Genomic DNA, 19,054 nt, shown 5'->3' on the forward strand with positions numbered 1-19,054 from the left:
TCCCATGTTCCTAACTATGCCCTGAGTTCATCTGCCTTCCCTGTTAGGCCCGTTGCATTGAAATAAATGCAGTTTAATTTATTAGTCCTACCTTGTCCCTGCCTGCCCTGACTGTTTGACTCACTTCTGTTCTCAGCTGTACCCATCTCAGATCGATCTCTTTCCTCACTATCTCCCAGGGCTCCACCTCCCCACCTTACTAGTTTAAATCCTCCCAAGCAGTTCTAGCAAATTTCCCTGCCAGTATATTAGTCCCTTTCCAATTCAGGTGCAATCCGCCCTTCTTGTTCAGGTCACCTCTACCCCAAAAGAGATTTCAATTAAACAAAAAATGTGAATCCTTCTCCCATACACCAGCTTCTCAGCCATGCATTCATCTGCTCTATCCTCCTATTCCTGCCCTCACTAACTCGTAGCACTGGGAGTAATCCAGATATTACTACCCTTGAGGGCCTCCTTTTTAAATTTCTGCCTAACTCTCTGTAATCTTCTTTCAGAGTCTCAACCTTTTCCCTTCCAATATTGTTGGTTCCAATGTGGACAATGACCTCCTGCTGGCCCCTCTCCCCCGTGAGAACATTCTGCACCCTCTCTGAGACATCCTTGATCCTGGCACCAGGGAAACAACACACCATTCTGCTTTTTCTCTGCTGGCCACAGAAACGTCTGTCTGTACCTCTGACTACAGAATCCCCTAACATTCCTGTCAACCATAGTAGGTGGGAAACCACAGTCATGGAAGAAGCAAGCCATGTCAGCAGCATTGTTTTGGAAGGTGACATCATTTGAACAGATGTGATGTAGGCGAAGGAACTGGGAAAATGGGATAGAGTCCTTGCATGATGTAGGGTGTGACGAGTTCAAATGAAGGTAGCTATGGGAGTCAGTGGCTTTGTAATGGATGGCAATGGACAGTTTATTTCCCAACATGGAGACAGGAGATCAGGAAAAGGAAATGAAGCGTCAGAAATGGGCAATATGAAATTCAAGGAGGGGTGGAAGCTGAAGGCAAAATGAACAAATCTTTCAATGTACTGATGGGAGCATGAAGTAGTACCAAAGCAGTCATCAATGTACCAAAAAAGGAGTTGTGGGAGAGGGGCAGTGTAGGACTGGTACAAGGATTGTTCCACATATCCCATAAAGAGGCAGGCATGACTGGGACACAAGCAGTGTCCTTTAACTTGGCAGAAGAACTACATGCTTAGGAAAGTACATTTCAAGTCATAAAACAGATGTTACAGCATAACAACTGAGTTCAGCATCTTCTGGTTGCAAACTCAGATCAACTGGGAGGTGAAGTAGCAGCCTTATAAATGCACAGGACCCAAAGTTCTTCAAAGTTAAGTGTCTGAATGGCAAAAGGTACAAATACAATATCCCCTTCCTTGCCAACAGAAAGTTATAGTATTTATAATAATAAGTGAGTTTAAGTCTCTCTATCAGTGTCAATAGTATTGGCTTGAAGCACAAGATGTACTGGGCATGGCCTACCTGCCCAAAATTGAAGACTCAATTTCTCATGTGTCACTTCCTATCCACAGACTGGGATCATGGGTATCACAATAGAATAAAGTTTGAGAAGCAATGCTTTCAGACAGCTCTACACAGCAGAAACAACAATGAAGGCATGATTAGTAGCCCTTTAAATACGATGGTAGCTCCTGCCTCTTGAGGTCAGAGATTGGAAAGCTCCTGCATTTGGCCAGCTGTCTGATGCATAATAGAAATAGCAGCAACTTTCCAAATCAGTGTCATGACTGCATCATCCAGATAAAACTAGCTCTCCGGTCCTACATTTGTAAATTAGGCAAGTTGTCATCTTTCTCATGTAGGCCTTAAACAACATTTGGGCAAAGAACAGAAAAGAAAATCTGATGGTGAGAAGTTGAGGGGATGAAGTTTCCTTTCATAATAGGGAAGGAAGAAGTATCAGAATACTGTAGTAAAAATTAGCAATCTGCTACTATATTTTCTTTTCTGGATGCTGCCTTAACAATACATTATGCCGGCGTGGCAAAGCTAAAAATCTGTTCCTTTGTTGGAAATAATGTGTCCCATTGTTTAATTATTCTTTAATACAATTTTTAATGTATAGATTTATTTGGCTATATATTATTTGTAATAACAAATACCATTTCATAAACATTTTCTTCACATAATAACAGAATCTTGGTGATTTTGCAATTAAAATGGATTATTCAGGATCATGCAGAGTTGCTCACTCACTCAGAATTTCTGCATTTATTTTCAGTTACTTTAAGGAACTTACCAATATCTTCCTGGAGTTTATCCCAGAGGTCATTTTCTTGACTGCCTTATTTGGCTATTTGGTCTTCCTGATAATCTTCAAATGGTGTGTTTTCACTGTGTCTGAGTCTGAGATCGCACCCAGCATCCTTGTTCACTTCATTAACATGTTAATGTTTAACTACAGTGGTCCAGCAATGACACCTTTCTACTGTAAGCAGGTGGGCACTTTAGAAAACTGGGTATGGCTGTTTGGTTTGTTTGAAAATTTTTTATTAAGATTATTAAAGTAGTGTTATATGTTTTAATAAATTCAGTCCTCCTCAGTAATGATTATTAACAATGAAGAGGATGTTGCAATTTTGAAACAATAACAGACTTTCATCAACAATTATAAGCAAGGTCATGATGAGAGTTCAATGGGAGTTTTAAAATCATGTCACAATCTGATTACACTACTTAATAGGTTTCCTTTGATTTTATTATGAATGCAGGAACTTCAATCTTAATAATAAAATAATGTATCGCATTCATATAACAGGAACAATTATTATTATATGAGTTGACCATTCATATCTTGGCAGCCAGAAAGTCTGATCAAGTACTGGCTTCAGGTTATGCGGAATCAGGGGGAATTGGATAATTGCATTACGAAGTGAAAACGTAAGACAATCCCTATATCCAAGTCACAAACTCTGTCCTACATTTCTGCAAAATGTTTTTGACGCTTTTTTTATTATTCTAAGAGTCAATCTCCTCTAGTATTTACATGGATGGTCACAAACAATTAAAACATTCAGGTTTAAGCTAATTATCATGAGACATTAGAGCATTTAGGAGGGCTTAATTTTGCTCAATATGTCACAGTTTTCCAAATGTGGAGCTATGGTACCTGAAGTATAACAGTGAAATAGATGTTTAAGTGAGTTTATCAATTATGTAATGGTCAAGACTAAGATTCACAGATTTTCCTGAACCTTGATTAAGTCCCTGGCCAGAAGGTCAATTAATGCTAATTTAAGCCCACATCCTGTCACTGCTGGTATTAACACGACAGTTGTCAGAGACTAATAGGGACAAGAGAATATAGGCATTGCTGGCACAAACAGAATTTATTGCCCATTGTTAATATTCTTGAGAAGATGATAGCAACATACCTCCTTGAATTGCTACACTCATGTAGTGTAATTATACTCCCAATATTGTTAGATAAGGAGTTTCAGGATGCTGTCCAAGTGATGATGAACGAAAAGCAAGACATTCCTAAGTCAGAATGGTACGTGATTTGGAAGGGACCTTACAGTATGTATCTGCTGCTGTTGTTCTTCTAGGTGATAGAGGTAGTGGGCTTAGTAGGTGTGTGACAAAGAAATAAGACATGATTAGAAGTAAACCTGATACATAAAGAGAATTCAGAGCACATGGAACATAGAACATACAGTGCAGTACAGGCCCTTCAGCCCTGGATATTGTGTCGACCTGTGGAGTCAATCTGAAGCCCATCTATCCTACATTATTTTATTATCATCCATATGTTTATCCAATGACCTGTTAAATGCCCTTAAAGTTGGCGAGTCTGTTACTGTTGCAGGCAGTGCATTCCATGTTCCCTACTACTCTCTGAGTAAAGAAACTACCTTTGAATTTGTCCTGTATCTATCGCAGTATGAAAGAGACAGAGAAAATATTATGAATTTTCCTCCATCTCGGTGTGTACATAACATTTTTAATTTATTCATAGAACATTAGTGTCACTGTCTAGGTTACCCTTTGTTGCCCATCCATACATTTACCCAAGGGCAATTAAGAGTCAACACATTGCTGTGGATCTGGAGCCACATGGAAGTAAAGATGCAAATTTGCTTCCATAAAAGACATTAGTGAACCAAATGGATTTTTACAACAGTCAAGAGTGAACATGGTTGGCAGTAGATTTTTCTTAATTCCAAGTTTTATTGAGTTCACATTTTACCATCTACCATGCTGATTTTCAAACCCATAACCCCAAAACATTATTCTGGGGTGCCAGTCCAGCAACATTACTATTATGCCACTGCCTATGCATACTCCTAAATAACTCTAAAAATAGATGCAATCAAGCACTTTGAATGAACAAAAATACTTATTAGTATACAATGGTATCCACACAATTAGTTCCAACCACTGCATAGAAATTCAAGAACATAGACACTGTTTATTATGTTTAAGGTGTGCGAACATAAAGTTCTGTAGCATTGGCTAGGAAAATCAGAATCGAAGCTCATTGTTAACGTCTAAGGTACAAAATAGAATCTTTCTACAAAATATGTTTCTCTTTTCCAGAGGAGCATCCAAACATTTTTAGTTCTCATTGCCCTGCTCGCAGTTCCATGGATGCTCCTTATTAAACCCTATCTGCTCTACAGTGACCACCAAAGAACAAAACATGTGGTAAGTCAATAACCAAGCTGTCACAATTTGAGAAACAGATTACTGTTCGTGATAAGCAGATGAATACTTAATGGGTTCAATTGATCATCCTCTGTCTGATCTTGTAACACAAGTAAAAAGTGTTTACTTTAAACTGATGAATCTCCACTGGTTTTGTTCACAATAAGGCAAAGGTTACATTGTTTTATAAGAACACCAGCATTGTGACATATATTGCACAAAACATTATTCTAGTTATTAGCCTGTCTTTGCTCCTATAAGATGTAGGAGCAAAAGTAGACTGTTCAGCCCATCGAGTCTGCTCCACTATTCAATGAAATCATGGCTGATCTGATAATCCTCAAATTTCATGTTTATTTCTACAACCTTGATTTCCTTACCGATTAAAAATCTGTCTGCCTATTACATGTACTTAATATTACAGCCTACCACTGAATTTGGCCTAAAGCTATGGGCAGCATTCCTTGTCCTCTTTATGTAGACTTAGCAGGGGTTTGTGGTCTATTATTAATGCAAATTACAAAGGTATTGGTAGAACCTCCTGACTCCAAATGTGAGCACCAAACCTTTGTTCTCTATCTAGACATATTTGTGCTCTGCATTAGCCAAAGTCCTGGATGCAAGCACTCTTGAATGTTCCTCTCCATTGGGCCACCTGTGAGCTAATACTACTCCAAAGCCATATGGGGAAGCTTCATGTCAATGCCAGGTCTTGTATGGGATCAGAGTGTGCCAACACTTTAGAGGAAGATAGCTGTCACTTTGAAACCATTTCCAAGGCTGACCCTTTTCTAAGAGTTGATGCAAAAGTGCCAGAATGGAAGTCAGGTTGTGTATGAACTTTCTAGCAATAATGCAGCTCAAGGAAAGACCTATGATCCTGGATAGATGTGGGAGCAGGGGCACCTTTGATTGCCCTCACTTTGTCTTCCAACATGTGTAACCCAGTCTAATCAAATTTGTAGACCAAGTAGGTTTCTTGGGGTGACTGATAAAGATACCTTTCCCTTCTACGGCATATGCCTGCCAGGGGGAAATGTTTAAGGGCTATATCCAAGTTCTCCAAGTGCTCCTTATTAGTTTTCCCTGTTATTAGCAAATCATCTAGACAAATGGCAACCTGGGGTAGACCTTGTAAAATGTTCTCCATTATCTGCTGAAAAATTACATAGGTCGATGAAATCCCAACTGGCAGTATTGTATATTGGTACAAACCCTAATGGGTATTAATTGTAGCATATTGCTGGGAATCCTCATCTAACCAATTTTGCAATTGCAAAAACACATGATTCATGCCCAGTTTCGTAAAAGACAGCCCCCTGTAAATTCCATGTAAATTCTCAATGCACAGGATTGTGTATTTATCTAGCTGTGAAAAGTAGTTTACCATTTGTTTAAAATCCCCAAAAAGCTGAACTGGCCTGTCAGGCTTCACAATCGGTATGACTGGTAAGCGATGCCCTTTCCACAAATGTACTGAGTTTGATGATTCCTTCTGCCTCTACTTTTGCCCATAAGGCAAATGGCACTGGGTGGGCCTTGCAGCATCATGGAATTTATTCCTGGTCAACATGCAAGGTGGCCTTTGCTCCATTGATAATCCCTAGACCTTCCTGAAAGACCTCTGGGTATTTAATTTGGACTTCACTCAGGGAGTCATTTTCACATTGAGAAATGTTGAGCCAATCTGTGTGAATCTTTCTCAATCAATTTCACCCTATTAAGCTTGGGCCCGATCCTTTTACTACAATCAGTGATAACTGAACCAGTTGCTTTTCTAAGAGACCAGAACCAAAGTTGTACCCTTAATCTGTAAATGTTCACTGGTATAGATTCTCAGTCTAACCAAGGTCTTGAGCAAACCTGAGGGTTGGAGTCCAGACCAAATTTTATTAATGACTGGTTCTGCAATCATTTGAAATAGCAGTGTCAATATTGACCTCCATTAGTTCTGGGTGACCACTTAACCAGACATTTATTTTGATCAGTTCTGATTTGGATGTTGCTAAGCAATTTAACTGTTCCAAATCAGATTTAGGTGGAATGTCCAAGGTGTGCACTCTCCTGGATATTGGCCAATGAGTTCTGTGCTTCTGGACCTCTTTTGCTGTCTCGGGTCCGCACATCTGCAGTAACTACAATGGCTTGCTGAATCCTGAAGAAAATTTTAACTATTTGGCTGAAGCTTGGCTTTGATTTGGGGTTTTGCTGTGGGCTGATCTAGATTCTCTCTTTTCAAGATATGTCCTGAGTGAGGCTATCCAATTTCTTTCATTTAAGAGACATTTCCCAAACTCAGTCACACAGGGAGGGCGTCCATTTCTGTCAGAAGATTCTGCAACTTATATCCTCCACTTGCTGCATTTTTTAATGATAAAGCTAGTTGTAGTACCTATTTGAAATCCAGTTGGGCTTCAGCTAGTAGGTGTTTTTGCATGATTACATCATAAATCCCACATACCAAATAGTCAATCAACATCTCATTAAAGGTTAAACCAAAATCCGCCAGTCTTAACCAAATCAGAAATTCAGTTACTGACTCTCCTGCCTCTTGAATTGCCAAGTAAAAAACAATGACAACTGAAAATTTGAGAAGGCTTGTTGTTATAATATTTCTCAACGAAATCAGTCAACTCTTGCATGGTTTAATATCTGGTGTCTCAGGGTAAGTAACCCAAAAAGCTGTCAGGAGAATTAATCATTGCTTTTCATTTGCTGCAATGACATTTGCCGGAAAAAAAAAGTGCTTTCTTCCACATGCCGGGCTCAGTCTTCAATGGCAGGATCGAATGACTCAAGCTTTCAGAGTAGATGCTGGGAAAATGTTTCCATTGGTCAGAGAAACTAGGACCCGAGAGCATAGTCTTAGCCTTAGCATAAAGGAAAGACCCTTTAAAATAGAGATAATGAGAAATGTATTCAGCTCGATGAATCTATGGAAGTACATTGCCACAGAAGGCTGTGGAGGGCAAGTCATTGAGTACATTTAAGACAGCGATAGATAAGTTCTTGACTGTCAAGGGGATCAAGGGTTATGAGGAGAAAGCGGGAGAATATGGTTGAGAAACTTATCAGCCATGTTTGGATGATGGAGCCTAATTTCTGTTCCTATCTCTAAAGGTCTTACGGTGTTCCTAAATAACAGCTTGATGCCAGAAATGCTTAAGGAGAAAGTGAGGTCTGCAGATGCTGGAGATCAGAGCTGAAAATGTGTTGCTGGAAAAGCGCAGCAGGTCAGGCAGCATCCAAGGAGCAGGAGAATCGACGTTTCGGGCATAAGCCTTTCTTCAGGAATGAGGAAAGCATGTCCAGCAGGCTAAGATAAAAGGTAGGGAGGAGGGACTTGGGGGAGGGGCATTGGAAATGCAATAGGTGGAGGGAGGTCAAGGTGAGGGTGATAGGCCAGAGTGGGGTGGGAGCAGAGAGGTCAGGAAGAAGATTGCAGGTTAGGAAGGCGGTGCTGAGTTCGAGGGATTTGACTGAGACAAGGTGGGGGGAGGGGAAATGAGGAAACTGGAGAAATTAGGAAATGAGGAAAGGAGGGGAAATGAGGAAACTGCCTTCCTAACCTGCAATCTTCTTCCTGACCTCTCCGCCCCCACCCCACTCCGGCCTATCACCCTCACCTTGACCTCCCTCCACCTATCGCATTTCCAATGCCCCTCCCCCAAGTCCCTCCTCCCTACCTTTTATCTTAGCCTGCTGGACACGTTTTCCTCATTCCTGAAGAAGGGCTTATGCCCGAAATGTTGATTCTCCTGCTCCTTGGATACTGCCTGACCTGCTGCGCTTTTCCAGCAACACATTTTCAGCCAGAAATGCTTAGCCTAACTCAATAATAATTGTCATGAGTGAACTTCTTCAGGAGCGTGCTTTGCTCACGTCACCACGGCGGCACGGTGGCACAGTGGTTAGCACTGCTGCCTCACAGCGCCTGAGACCTGGATTCAATTCCCGCCTCAGGCGACTGTGTGGAGTTTACACATTCTCCCCGTGTCTGCGTGGGTTTCCTCCGGGTGCTCCGGTTTCCTCCCACAGTCCAAAGATGTGTAGGTCAGGTGAATTGGCCATGCTAAATTGCCCGTGGTGTTAGGTAAGGGGTAAATGTAGGGGTATGGGTGGGTTGCGCTTCGGCGGGTCGGTGTGGACTTGTTGGGCTGAAGGGCCTGTTTCCACACTGTAATGTAATCTAATCTAATCACCACTGAAATAACCCCACAGAGGCTGGCATCCCTTCACTTAGTCACCCTTTACTTACATGTAGAAAGTCCTTAACAGTAATCTAGCTCCCTCAGAGCTAGCTTTCAGAATGATAGGTTGTCTAGTATTTCTGTTTTTTTTGTTTTTTGTCTTTCACTTCTTGACATTGATCCAGCTCCATCAGAGGCAGCTCTCGGAGTGAACAGTACCTCTGACACTCCTGTTTTTTTCCCTCCCCACACACAACCGCCTAACTGCGGTAGTACTTATTTTTCCCCAACACCCATGTTGTATGTGTGCAGGTGTGAGACACAGTGAAAGACACAAGGTGTATAAACCTTTATTCAATTTCCACCACCAGGAAGAAAAGAAACACCCAAGTGACCAGTGACAAGCGATGCACCTCACATCAAAGGGCAATGCTGCGTGATCAAACAGTGAAGGGGAGGGCAGGGATTAAATCAAAACAGAATTGGACAGGGAAATAATACACTCCACTCCTTGTGGTACCCACCTCTTCCTGAACAGCTCAAAGGTGTTGGTGGACACAACGTGCTCCTTCTCCAGAGATACCCGGGCTCTAATGTAACCGCAGAAAAGGGGCAGGCAATCGGCCATAATGACTTCCTCCATGGCCTGCTGCCTGGACCTGTTTATGGCCAATTTGGCCAGGCCCAGGAGCAGACCCACGAGCAGGTCCTCAGACCTGCCCTGCCCCCTCTGTATCGGGTGCCCAAAGATCAGGAGCATGGGACTGAAGTGCAACCAAAAACAGAGAAGCAGGTTTTTTAGAAAATCAAAAAGGGAGTGCAAATGCCCACACCCAATGTCCACAACACCACAGAACAAGCAGTTGGGCTGGGAGTCCGTGAACCACCGCAATCTGTGGTTGCAGGGGACCGCTGCGTGCAGCACCCTCCACCCCAGATCCCCAAGAGAAAGGGAGAGGACTCCCACGTAGAGAGCCCTCCACTGAAGATCCCACCGCCAAATGGGCATGCCAAGGCATGTCAGGGCTGTGAATGAGGGAGAAGAGGTAGATGGTGTGCAGCAGCAGTCGATACAGGACCCGCCGTTTTATGTCCCTAAAAGGGGTAAAACTAATATTCCGAAGGCGGCTGAGGTTGTGGGGCACAGGTTCCTGTGGGAAGTACGGGACTTTGGGGTCAATGTGAAATTCCATCTGGGCAGGGGTAAGCACAGACGAGATTCCACTGCACAATACCCCTGTTTTTATCTGTCAGCCAGGGCTTCATGATTGGGCAAGATTAACAGCCCCAATCAGGGAACTCATATTCTCTGCAGTTCACCTAGCTGACCCCATTACAATCATTACATTCACTACTTTTATATTCCATTTTCTTGAATTAAAGGCCAACGTTTCATCTGTCTTTCCTATTGCTTCTTGAATTTGGATCTTAGCCTTTTGTGATTCATCTGCCTGTTCTATAGCCTTCTACAGTCTTTTCTCATTTAAATAATATTCAGCTTCTCTGTTCTTTCCGTGAAAGTACGAAAGTACGTTGCCCATATTATACTCCATCTGCTCCCTTTTCTCCAACTCTTTGATATGTATTAGTTAACCAATCCTTTATCAATGCCAATATACTATCTCCAACACTGTGGCCTCTTATTAAGTAACCTAATGTGTAGTATCGTATCAAAAGCCTCCTGAAAATCCAAATATATTGCAGTTTACTGCTTCCCCTTTATCTATCATGCTTGTTACTTCCTCCAAAGCATTCTGGTACATTTGTCAGGCATGATTTCTCCTTCATGAAGCTATGCTGACTCCTATCGATAACATTATATATTTCTAAACACTCTATGACATCCTTTATAATGGACTCTTAATATTTTCTGATAGTATACGTTAAGCTGACTGGTCTTTAGTTACCTCTTTTTGTCTCTCTCCCTTTTTAAATAAAAATGTTACATTGTCAGCTTTCTAATTCTCTTGGACATTTCCAAAATCTAAGAGTTCTTGGAATATTACTACCAGTGCATCCACTATCTCAGAAGCTACTTCCTTTAATATCTGGGATATAGCCCATCAGATTCCTTTTAAGCTATAAGATCTACTTTAAACAGACAGATCCTCAAGTACCCAGATTGCCTGATTGCTTAATTTGCACTTCTCGCATGTCATTGAGAGATTGGAAGGCATGAAATCAGAACAACAAAGGATGAATTTCCTCAATCATAGAAATTAAATGTGGTTGAACCGATGAAACATCCCCGTTATCCTTTTAGTTGAGAATACATGTTCCAACTTAAATATTTGTTACTATACTAGATAATGTATCTCTGAAACAAGAGGCCTAGGTTCAAGTTCAACTGTGCCAGTGGTATGTAGTAACCTCTCCAAACAGGTTGATAAGAAAATATCTGCATGAGATAATGGCCCTGTTTCTGTGTAGTGGTTGTCCAATTCACTTTAATCAAGAAAGACCACTGATTCAACACTAGGCAGAAACATTCGCATGCATTGCTGGTGTCATAGTAAATAACTGATTGCTGATTTAAGTGGTCTGGTGGTGCGGTGGTGCAGTGGTGCCGTCCCTACCCCTGTGCCAAGAGGATGGAATGCACTTCCCACCAGCTCTAGAGATGTGTATTAATGATTCTAAACAATTTGCTTAGGAAAATATCTGCACTAGATAGTGAGGTTCAATGCAATCTATTAATTATGTATGCATGAACTGTTAACGATAACACAAAAATGCAATAAGTGCATACTTAAAGTACAAAGTGCTATAGAATTTACTGTATCACAAGTGTTAAGCTTGTTTGATTGATTTATTGTCACATACTGAAGTATAGTGAAAAGCTTTTTTTTACAATCAGTACAGTCAGGAAATGAAAGATGTACAGAACACAAAGACTTAGGCAGAGGCATACAAGTTACATTGTACAGTGCTTGCACTAGGTGAAATCAACATTAGCAAGATCAGCATAAAAAAATCTAAATAGCTGGCCAAGCCTTTTTGAATTCTGAATTGTCCATTCTAACACTGTTCTATTCATGCTTTTTTTATTAATTCTAATTATGCGAATAACTCCAAGTTCCAAGTTACTGGTCTTCAGTTTTAACAGGAATAACAACTGTTATTCAGGTTAAATAACTGTAGACCCCATCTACCACCCCCTGAGAAAAGGGACAGGAAGTGACTTCACCACTGGAAATGACATCACCAACCCAAAGAAACCTAAACATATAAATAGAAAGCAGGAATTATCAGCATTGCTTCATTTGAGGCCCACTGAAGATGTTACCTAGTAGGGTAACGAAACATCTGGAAATGAACCTTTCAACTCAGCAAGCCAACTTACATCCAAAACTTCAATCTGAGCAACAAATCTTCTCAAAACTCACTAGGAATAACAACTCCCCAAACCTTCACCTTGTCTGTGTTGTCAATCAAGTCATTCAATGAGAGACAATTGCAAGGATTTCTGTTTTCTCTTGAAAAAGTCCCTCAGTAATATTCTTGAAAGAGTTGACAATTCTAATTTCCAAGTCGATGGCACTATTAACCGGTCAACTCACAATTGCATGATTTATATAAGTTGCTGCAGCCATTACATTTAACCAAGGAAATCTGTTTCTACCTCTGTTGAAACCTGACTGGTTTAAATATTTCCTGCTCATTCTGCGTCTTTGCAGTAAATCATGTTAAAACCTGCAGATGGAATTACTTTTCATTTAATCTGATCTTCACAAAAGTACTTAACAGGTGAACGTTTAGAATTAAGGTTAACTGTGTCCTTCCATTTCAAGACTGTCACATAAAAATGTAGTTTCAAATAGTTACATATTAGCCATAGGCAAAGAACAAACTTAAACTCAGAATCTTGTATTTCAGTATTGGACAACTGAGGTGTTCAATAACAAAAAGATTAAGAGCTATGGAGAGAGAGCAAGCTAATGTCTTGAGTCTAGATGAGTCTTCATTGAGGCTGCAGTGTGAAGGGGACTGCATTTATGCTATTGTTTGAGGGGAGGGTTGGGGGTAGTGGGCATAGGGTGCTGTTGGAGAAAAGATGTTGATAGTTCAGATTAAGTGATTGGAATGTGAGAACAGCAGAACAGTGGTGTGTGCCCTGCCAGACTTGAAAGTATAGACAGTTCCATTGGGCTTGTGGGAGGGGAGAGATGACATGCTAACAGAAAGTAACAAACTCAAAGAAAGGGAAGAAATGGTTCCCAATTTAAAGGTGTTGAACTCAATATTAAGTCCAGAAGGCTGTAAAGTGCCTAGTCTGGAGGCTGTAAAGTGCCTGTTCCTCCAGTTTGTGCTGTGATTCACTGGAACACTGCAGCATGCAGAGGACAGACATGGGGGCATGTAAGCAGGACCCTGTGTTAAAATGACCGGCTACGGGAAGATCGGGGTCATACTTGCGTACAGAGCAGAGATGTTCCACAAAGCAGTCAACTAATCTGCATTTGGTTTCTCCAATGTAGGGTAAGACCACATTGGGTGCAGCAAATACAATACACAAAATTGGAGGAGGTACAGGTGAATTGCTGCTTCACCTGGAAATACTGTTTAGGTCCTTGGGATGGTGAGCAGGGAGGAGGTGAAGGGGCAGGTTTGGTTACATGGGAAGGGGGGGAGTTGATTGGTGTGGAATGGACTATGGTGTTCCAGAGGGAACAATCCCTGCAAAATGCAGACAGGGGAGTGAGGGGACAATTGTATGGTGATGGTATTCTGCTGGAGTTGTCTGAAATGGCAGAAAATTATCCTTTGAATGTGGAGGCTGGTGCGATGAAAAGTGAAGACAAGGGGAACCCGTTGTTGTGAGAGAGGAGAAGGGGCATGGGTGGAAGCATGCATGATAGGTCGGATACGGTTGAGGGCCGTGTTAACCACATAGCATGGGAAACCACCATCAAGGAAGAAGCAAGCCACGTCAGCAGTGCTGTTTTGGAAATGGCAACATCTGAACAGATGTGATGTAGATGAAGGAATTGGGAGAATGGAATGGTGTTCTTGCATGATGTGGGGTGTAACAAGCTGTAGTGAAGATCGTTATGGGAGTCAGTGGCTTTGTAATGAATGGCAGTGGACAGTTTATTCCCCAAAATGGAGACAGAGAGATCAAGAAAAGGAAGGGAAGTGTCAGAAATGGGCAATGTGAAGGTGGAGGGATGGAATTTTCAAGGTCTTGGCAGGAGCATGAAGTGTTAAGTCCTTTTTCCCCAAGATCCTTACACACTTGATGCAACTGCAAACACCAGCTTCTGTGAACAACCAAAAGTTTATTAAGCAAATACAGTACAAACTTTGGAGAAACTCTTAACACTCTTTGCCATGCTTGCCAAGCGTGTCGAGAGATCTCTCTGAACAAAGGAACAGTCCACCTTTTATACAAAATCTTTACATCACAGTCAGTAATGCCCACAAGACAACCCCCAGTCAGTCCCCCACAGTCACATGCTACTCAGTGACCTAATCATCTCCAGAAACAATGTAGTGTAGATCATCCCTTAATGTTCAAATCTGTTGCAAATCATTTTTTTAATTTCAGGGAGTAGTCAAAATTGCAACTACAATGTTCATACTGATTAAGATAGGATGACGATGCAAATGTGAATTATCTCTAAATAATAGGAGATGGCCATGTAAATGGCTCTGAATGGCAAGAGATGACAATGTAAATTCACTTATATTCTAACTGTAGAATGCTACCCCCAGGGCATTCAATTTTATTCAGGTCAGCAGAGCAAATTAACTCTTTTATATCACATTCCCTCCTTTTATCATTCCATGATAATTACCAAGGTGTCACTACCAGCTTATTCATAAGACTCTGACAGCCAGTGTTTAAGCAAGTCATTGACACACAGCATACAATGATTTTAACAAGAATTACTATTCCATGCAGTGGATAGAATCTGCAGGATCCTCCCACATGGAAAAAAGGTTTTCACCAGTAAAGTTCTTAAATCCACAGTCATTAGTGACCACTCAATCAACTCCAAGTTGAGTGGAAATGAGTCAGTTATCCAAAATCTCCTGCAGTAAAGTCCAATCTGAAAACAAATTCAGTCTGTCCTTGCACACCACTCCATGAAGAAATGAGTTCTTGGATAAGGGCAGTTAAATATTTCACAATACTGACGAGACTTCCAACCTTGCAGAGATGCTTCAGATGGAGGATACCAGCACATCTGAGCATGAAGTGCAGCCGTTGCAGCTGCAAGATCGGTGAACGCAGCATTCTTTGCTGCTTCTGCTCCGGCTCTGCTGTCAACTGTAACAAAGCCACCTGGCTGTTTTGATGTTGGCTTGATCAATGAACCATCATATCCCGTAAATAATCAAAAGCGAATGTAAAGCTCACGTGGTTTAAAATCCATAGAAAGGCCACTGACAAAAAGTGTATGGACCTCCTCTTCACTGTTGTTAGTTTCTTCACTTTTCATACTCATGACTGGGGAGCTGATTGAATCCATTGGATCAGGTTGTGGAGGGGTGGGCAGTGGTCTGAAGGTGTGCTTTACCTGTGAGTGGAGAAACTCTAGAGAAGATGTTAGCTGCTGAAAGTATCTTTGCATTTCCTCTCTCATTCCTTCCTTGCCAAGGTAGTTATCAGCATGAAGACAGTTACACATTTAACTACACTAAATTGCGTCTGCCTATTTCAATGTTCTCAGTTGTCTTGAAGTTTGTTACTCTGTTCACCATTTATAATCTTATCAAGTATTATACAATCCATAAACTTCTGAATTGTACTGTCTAAACAATTCAGTAATTTATAAATAACAATCAGTGGTCCTAAAATAAAACTCTTGGGGGACCCCATTCAGGTTATTCAAAAATTATTTTCGTTTAACAAATTGATACTTGGCTAACGTGAAAGCTGTCAGGAAAAATATTTCAAAAATCCAGAACAGCAAGAAAACAACAAAATGTTTCCTGTGCTTTAGCCTTTGAAGAGGCAGTTTCGGTTCAGATTTAAATCTCTAGTATTTGTGGGAAACAAATGCAGAATATATTAAAGTATGTCTCCAAATGAAACTTCCCAAAAAAAAGTTGGAATTACAGTGTTATAGAGCAGTAACTGTACAACTTTGATAGAGATTAGCATTCGTTGAATTTGCAATCTGAAGGGGGACAATGAAGTCTAAACAATAATTGACAGAACTTAAACAGCTCGGTCGCAAGTTTGAATATTCTCTAAAATCTTAACAAAATATCAAAATTAAAATGCACTCTTCTTTTTGTGAAAACGCTGCATTAAAAAAAACAGCAAGGATATTTTAATGCAATACATTGATGCAAAGCATGACCACTGACAATTATTTTTTGAAACAGGCATTGTAGAATTTCAAGGCCTCCAATCAATTTGTTTTAAGGTTACATGTTTGATCATTTTAAAAAGGACCTAATGTTGTATAATATTAATGTAAAAACAAAATCTGCCCTATTACACACAAAAAACACAATGAGTTGTGATCCTAATTCAAATAAGGCAAACATATTTCTGAACTAGTATTTTAACAAATCAAGATACTTGAATATCAAACACTTTCAGTATGGCATAATTTATATTGAAACTTCCTTTTTTGACCCAAGTATTAGTATGACCTTAATTTCAGCGATTTTCTTTTTTTTTGAAGCGCCTCTGGTCATAATTCTTCTCATTTTAATACGGGGGAAAAAGATGGCACATTTGCGACCTCCCCTCAGGTCACCCGGTGATGATCAATGAAATGGAAAATGAGGAATCAAAAAGATGGACAAGGTGGCCCCCAAAGATCCACACCAGAGTTGGACAAAAATAAATCACGTCCACAGATACCCCAGTCAACCACCACAGCACAAAAAAAAAACACAAGCATTGGTCCAAGATTCCCAAAGCTCTGTGAACCCCATAGCGTCCAGCATGCGCACACAAAAAGATCACTAAAACATCCTCAACTCAGTGGAAACCAGAGTGAGGAACGCCTCCACACCATCAAACGAGGCCGCAAATGAAAGAAAGACCAGTTGCACCCTCCCGACGAAACCACGCCAACAAAAAGAGAAAACCCTTGCAGAGGGCCACACGGTGCTGCAGTCCAAGCCACCCCTTCCCCAGAAGCAAGACATGTCACTCAAGACACAATGCAGTGACCTAATCATCTCCAGAAACAATGTAATGTAAATCATCCCTTAGTGTTCAAATCTGTTGCAAATTGTTTTTTTATTAACTACTGGGAGTAGTCAAAATTCCAAATGTAATGTTCTCATTGATTTTGAATGGGATGATAATGTAAATGTAAATTATCACTGAATAATAGAAGATGGCCATGCAAATAGCTGTGAATGGCAAGGGATGGGAAAGCAAACTCACTCACATTCAGAGCCATCCCACCCTGCCCCCAGGGCATTTAAATTCTCGCAGGTCAGCAGAACAAATTAACTCTTTAATATCTCAGAGGTGGTTTGCAAAGTACAGTAGCACCTCGATATACAATCGACCCTGTTCACGAACAAATCAATTTACGAACAGGATTGTATGTAAACTTTTGCTTCAACGTACGTACGAAATTCAAGGTACGAACGAAGGTACGAACGCAAAAAGCCCGTGTGTGACCACATGGTGTCATTGTTCTGCTTTCCTACGTGCTTGTTGAACGCAAAAGCTCTCGGGCCCCACGTGATCTCATTCAGTTCATCTTTGGCGTGTGCGCTGTGAAAGCATTCTTACGCTATCCGAACAATGGATGGGAAAGCAAACTCACTCACATTCAGAGCCATCCCACCCTGCCCCCAGGGCATTTAAATTCTCGCAGGTCAGCAGAACAAATTAACTCTTTAATATCTCAGAGGTGGTTGGCAAAGTACAGTAGCACCTCGATATACAATCGACCCTGTTCACGAACAAATCAATTTACGAACAGGATTGTATGTAAACTTTTGCTTCAACGTACGTACGAAATTCAAGGTACGAACGAAGGTACGAACGCAAAAAGCCCGTGTGTGACCACATGGTGTCATTGTTCTGCTTTCCTACGCGCTTGTTGAACGCAAAAGCTCTCGGGCCCCACGTGATCTCATTCAGTTCATCTTTGGCGCGTGCGCTGTGAAAGCATTCTTACGCTATCCGAACAATGGGAAAAATTGATTCAGTTCATGAACGGATTAAGTTCGTAAGTCGAGGCACTACTGTACTGAGAAAAGACTTGTACAAAAGGCTAGTGTAAGACTGGAATAAAGATCGGTCCATATACCCCATAAAGTGGCAGGCATAACTAGGATCCTTTGACATGGAAGAAGTGAGATGAATTAAAGGAAATATAGTTCAGTGAGAGAACGAGTTCAGCCAGGCAGTAGGAGGTGGTATTGAAATGAGGATTGTTCAGGCCTCTGGTCAAGGAGGAAGCTGAGAGCTCTCAGACCATCCAGGTGGGGAGTGGAGGTATAGAGAAATTGGACATCCATAGTGAACAGCAGGCAGTTAGGGCCTGGTAACTGGAAATTGTCAATATGGTGGAGGGAATCAGAGGAATCATGGATGTAAGTAGGAGGGTCTGGACAAGTGGAGAGAATGGAGTCAAGGTGGGAGGAAATGAGCTTAGTGGGGCAGGAACAGGCTAATATGATGGGCTTACCAGGGCAATCTGGATTGTGGATTTTGGGAAGGGGGTAGAAGCAGGCTAACCAGAGTTGGGAGACTAGTTGGTTGGAGGCAATGGGGGGAAGATCTCCAGAGGTAGAGAGGTTGGTGACAGTCCTGGCAACAATGGATTGAAGTTCGGATGTGGGGGTCATGGTCCGGCGGGCGGTAGGAAGAAGTGTCTGAGAGCTGGCATTGAGCCTCCACAAGGTAAAGATCAGTGCGCCAGACTACAACAACACCACCTCTGTCGGCTGGTTTGATAACTCAGTCAGAGTTAGACCTAAGAGAGTGATGTGTGGCAATTTCAGAAGGGAACAGATTAGAATAGCTGAGAGTAGCAGAGAAATCAAGACTGCTGATATCACGCCGGCAGTTTTCAATGAAGAGATCGAGGGCAGTTAAGAGGTCACGGGAAGGGTGAATACTGGAGGCGGGTGAAAGGATCAGTGGAACGAGAGGAGAGGGGAGTCCTGCCTGAGGAAGTGAGCACGGAGACGGAGGCAGCAGACAAACAGTTCAACATCATGATGAGCCTGACATTCATTAAGGTGGGGGT

The 19,054-nt window shown here is 41.5% G+C and overlaps 1 protein-coding gene across 2 annotated transcripts in view; it reads left to right on the forward strand.

Moving 5' to 3' along the window:
• The window catches only part of LOC122549954 (V-type proton ATPase 116 kDa subunit a1-like), a 141,598-nt gene that overhangs the window by 104,851 nt on the left and 17,693 nt on the right, over window positions 1-19,054 (forward strand). The window contains exons 16-17 of one of the 2 annotated variants that reach the window (XM_043690237.1): window positions 2,255-2,471; window positions 4,573-4,680. In XM_043690237.1, the coding sequence (XP_043546172.1) occupies window positions 2,255-2,471; window positions 4,573-4,680 (325 nt within the window). The remainder of the gene's footprint in view (window positions 1-2,254; window positions 2,472-4,572; window positions 4,681-19,054) is intronic. The other variant, XM_043690238.1, reaches the window with a different exon arrangement.

Source organism: Chiloscyllium plagiosum, chromosome 5 (assembly GCF_004010195.1).
Source record: "Chiloscyllium plagiosum isolate BGI_BamShark_2017 chromosome 5, ASM401019v2, whole genome shotgun sequence".
Lineage (NCBI taxonomy): Eukaryota > Metazoa > Chordata > Chondrichthyes > Orectolobiformes > Hemiscylliidae > Chiloscyllium > Chiloscyllium plagiosum.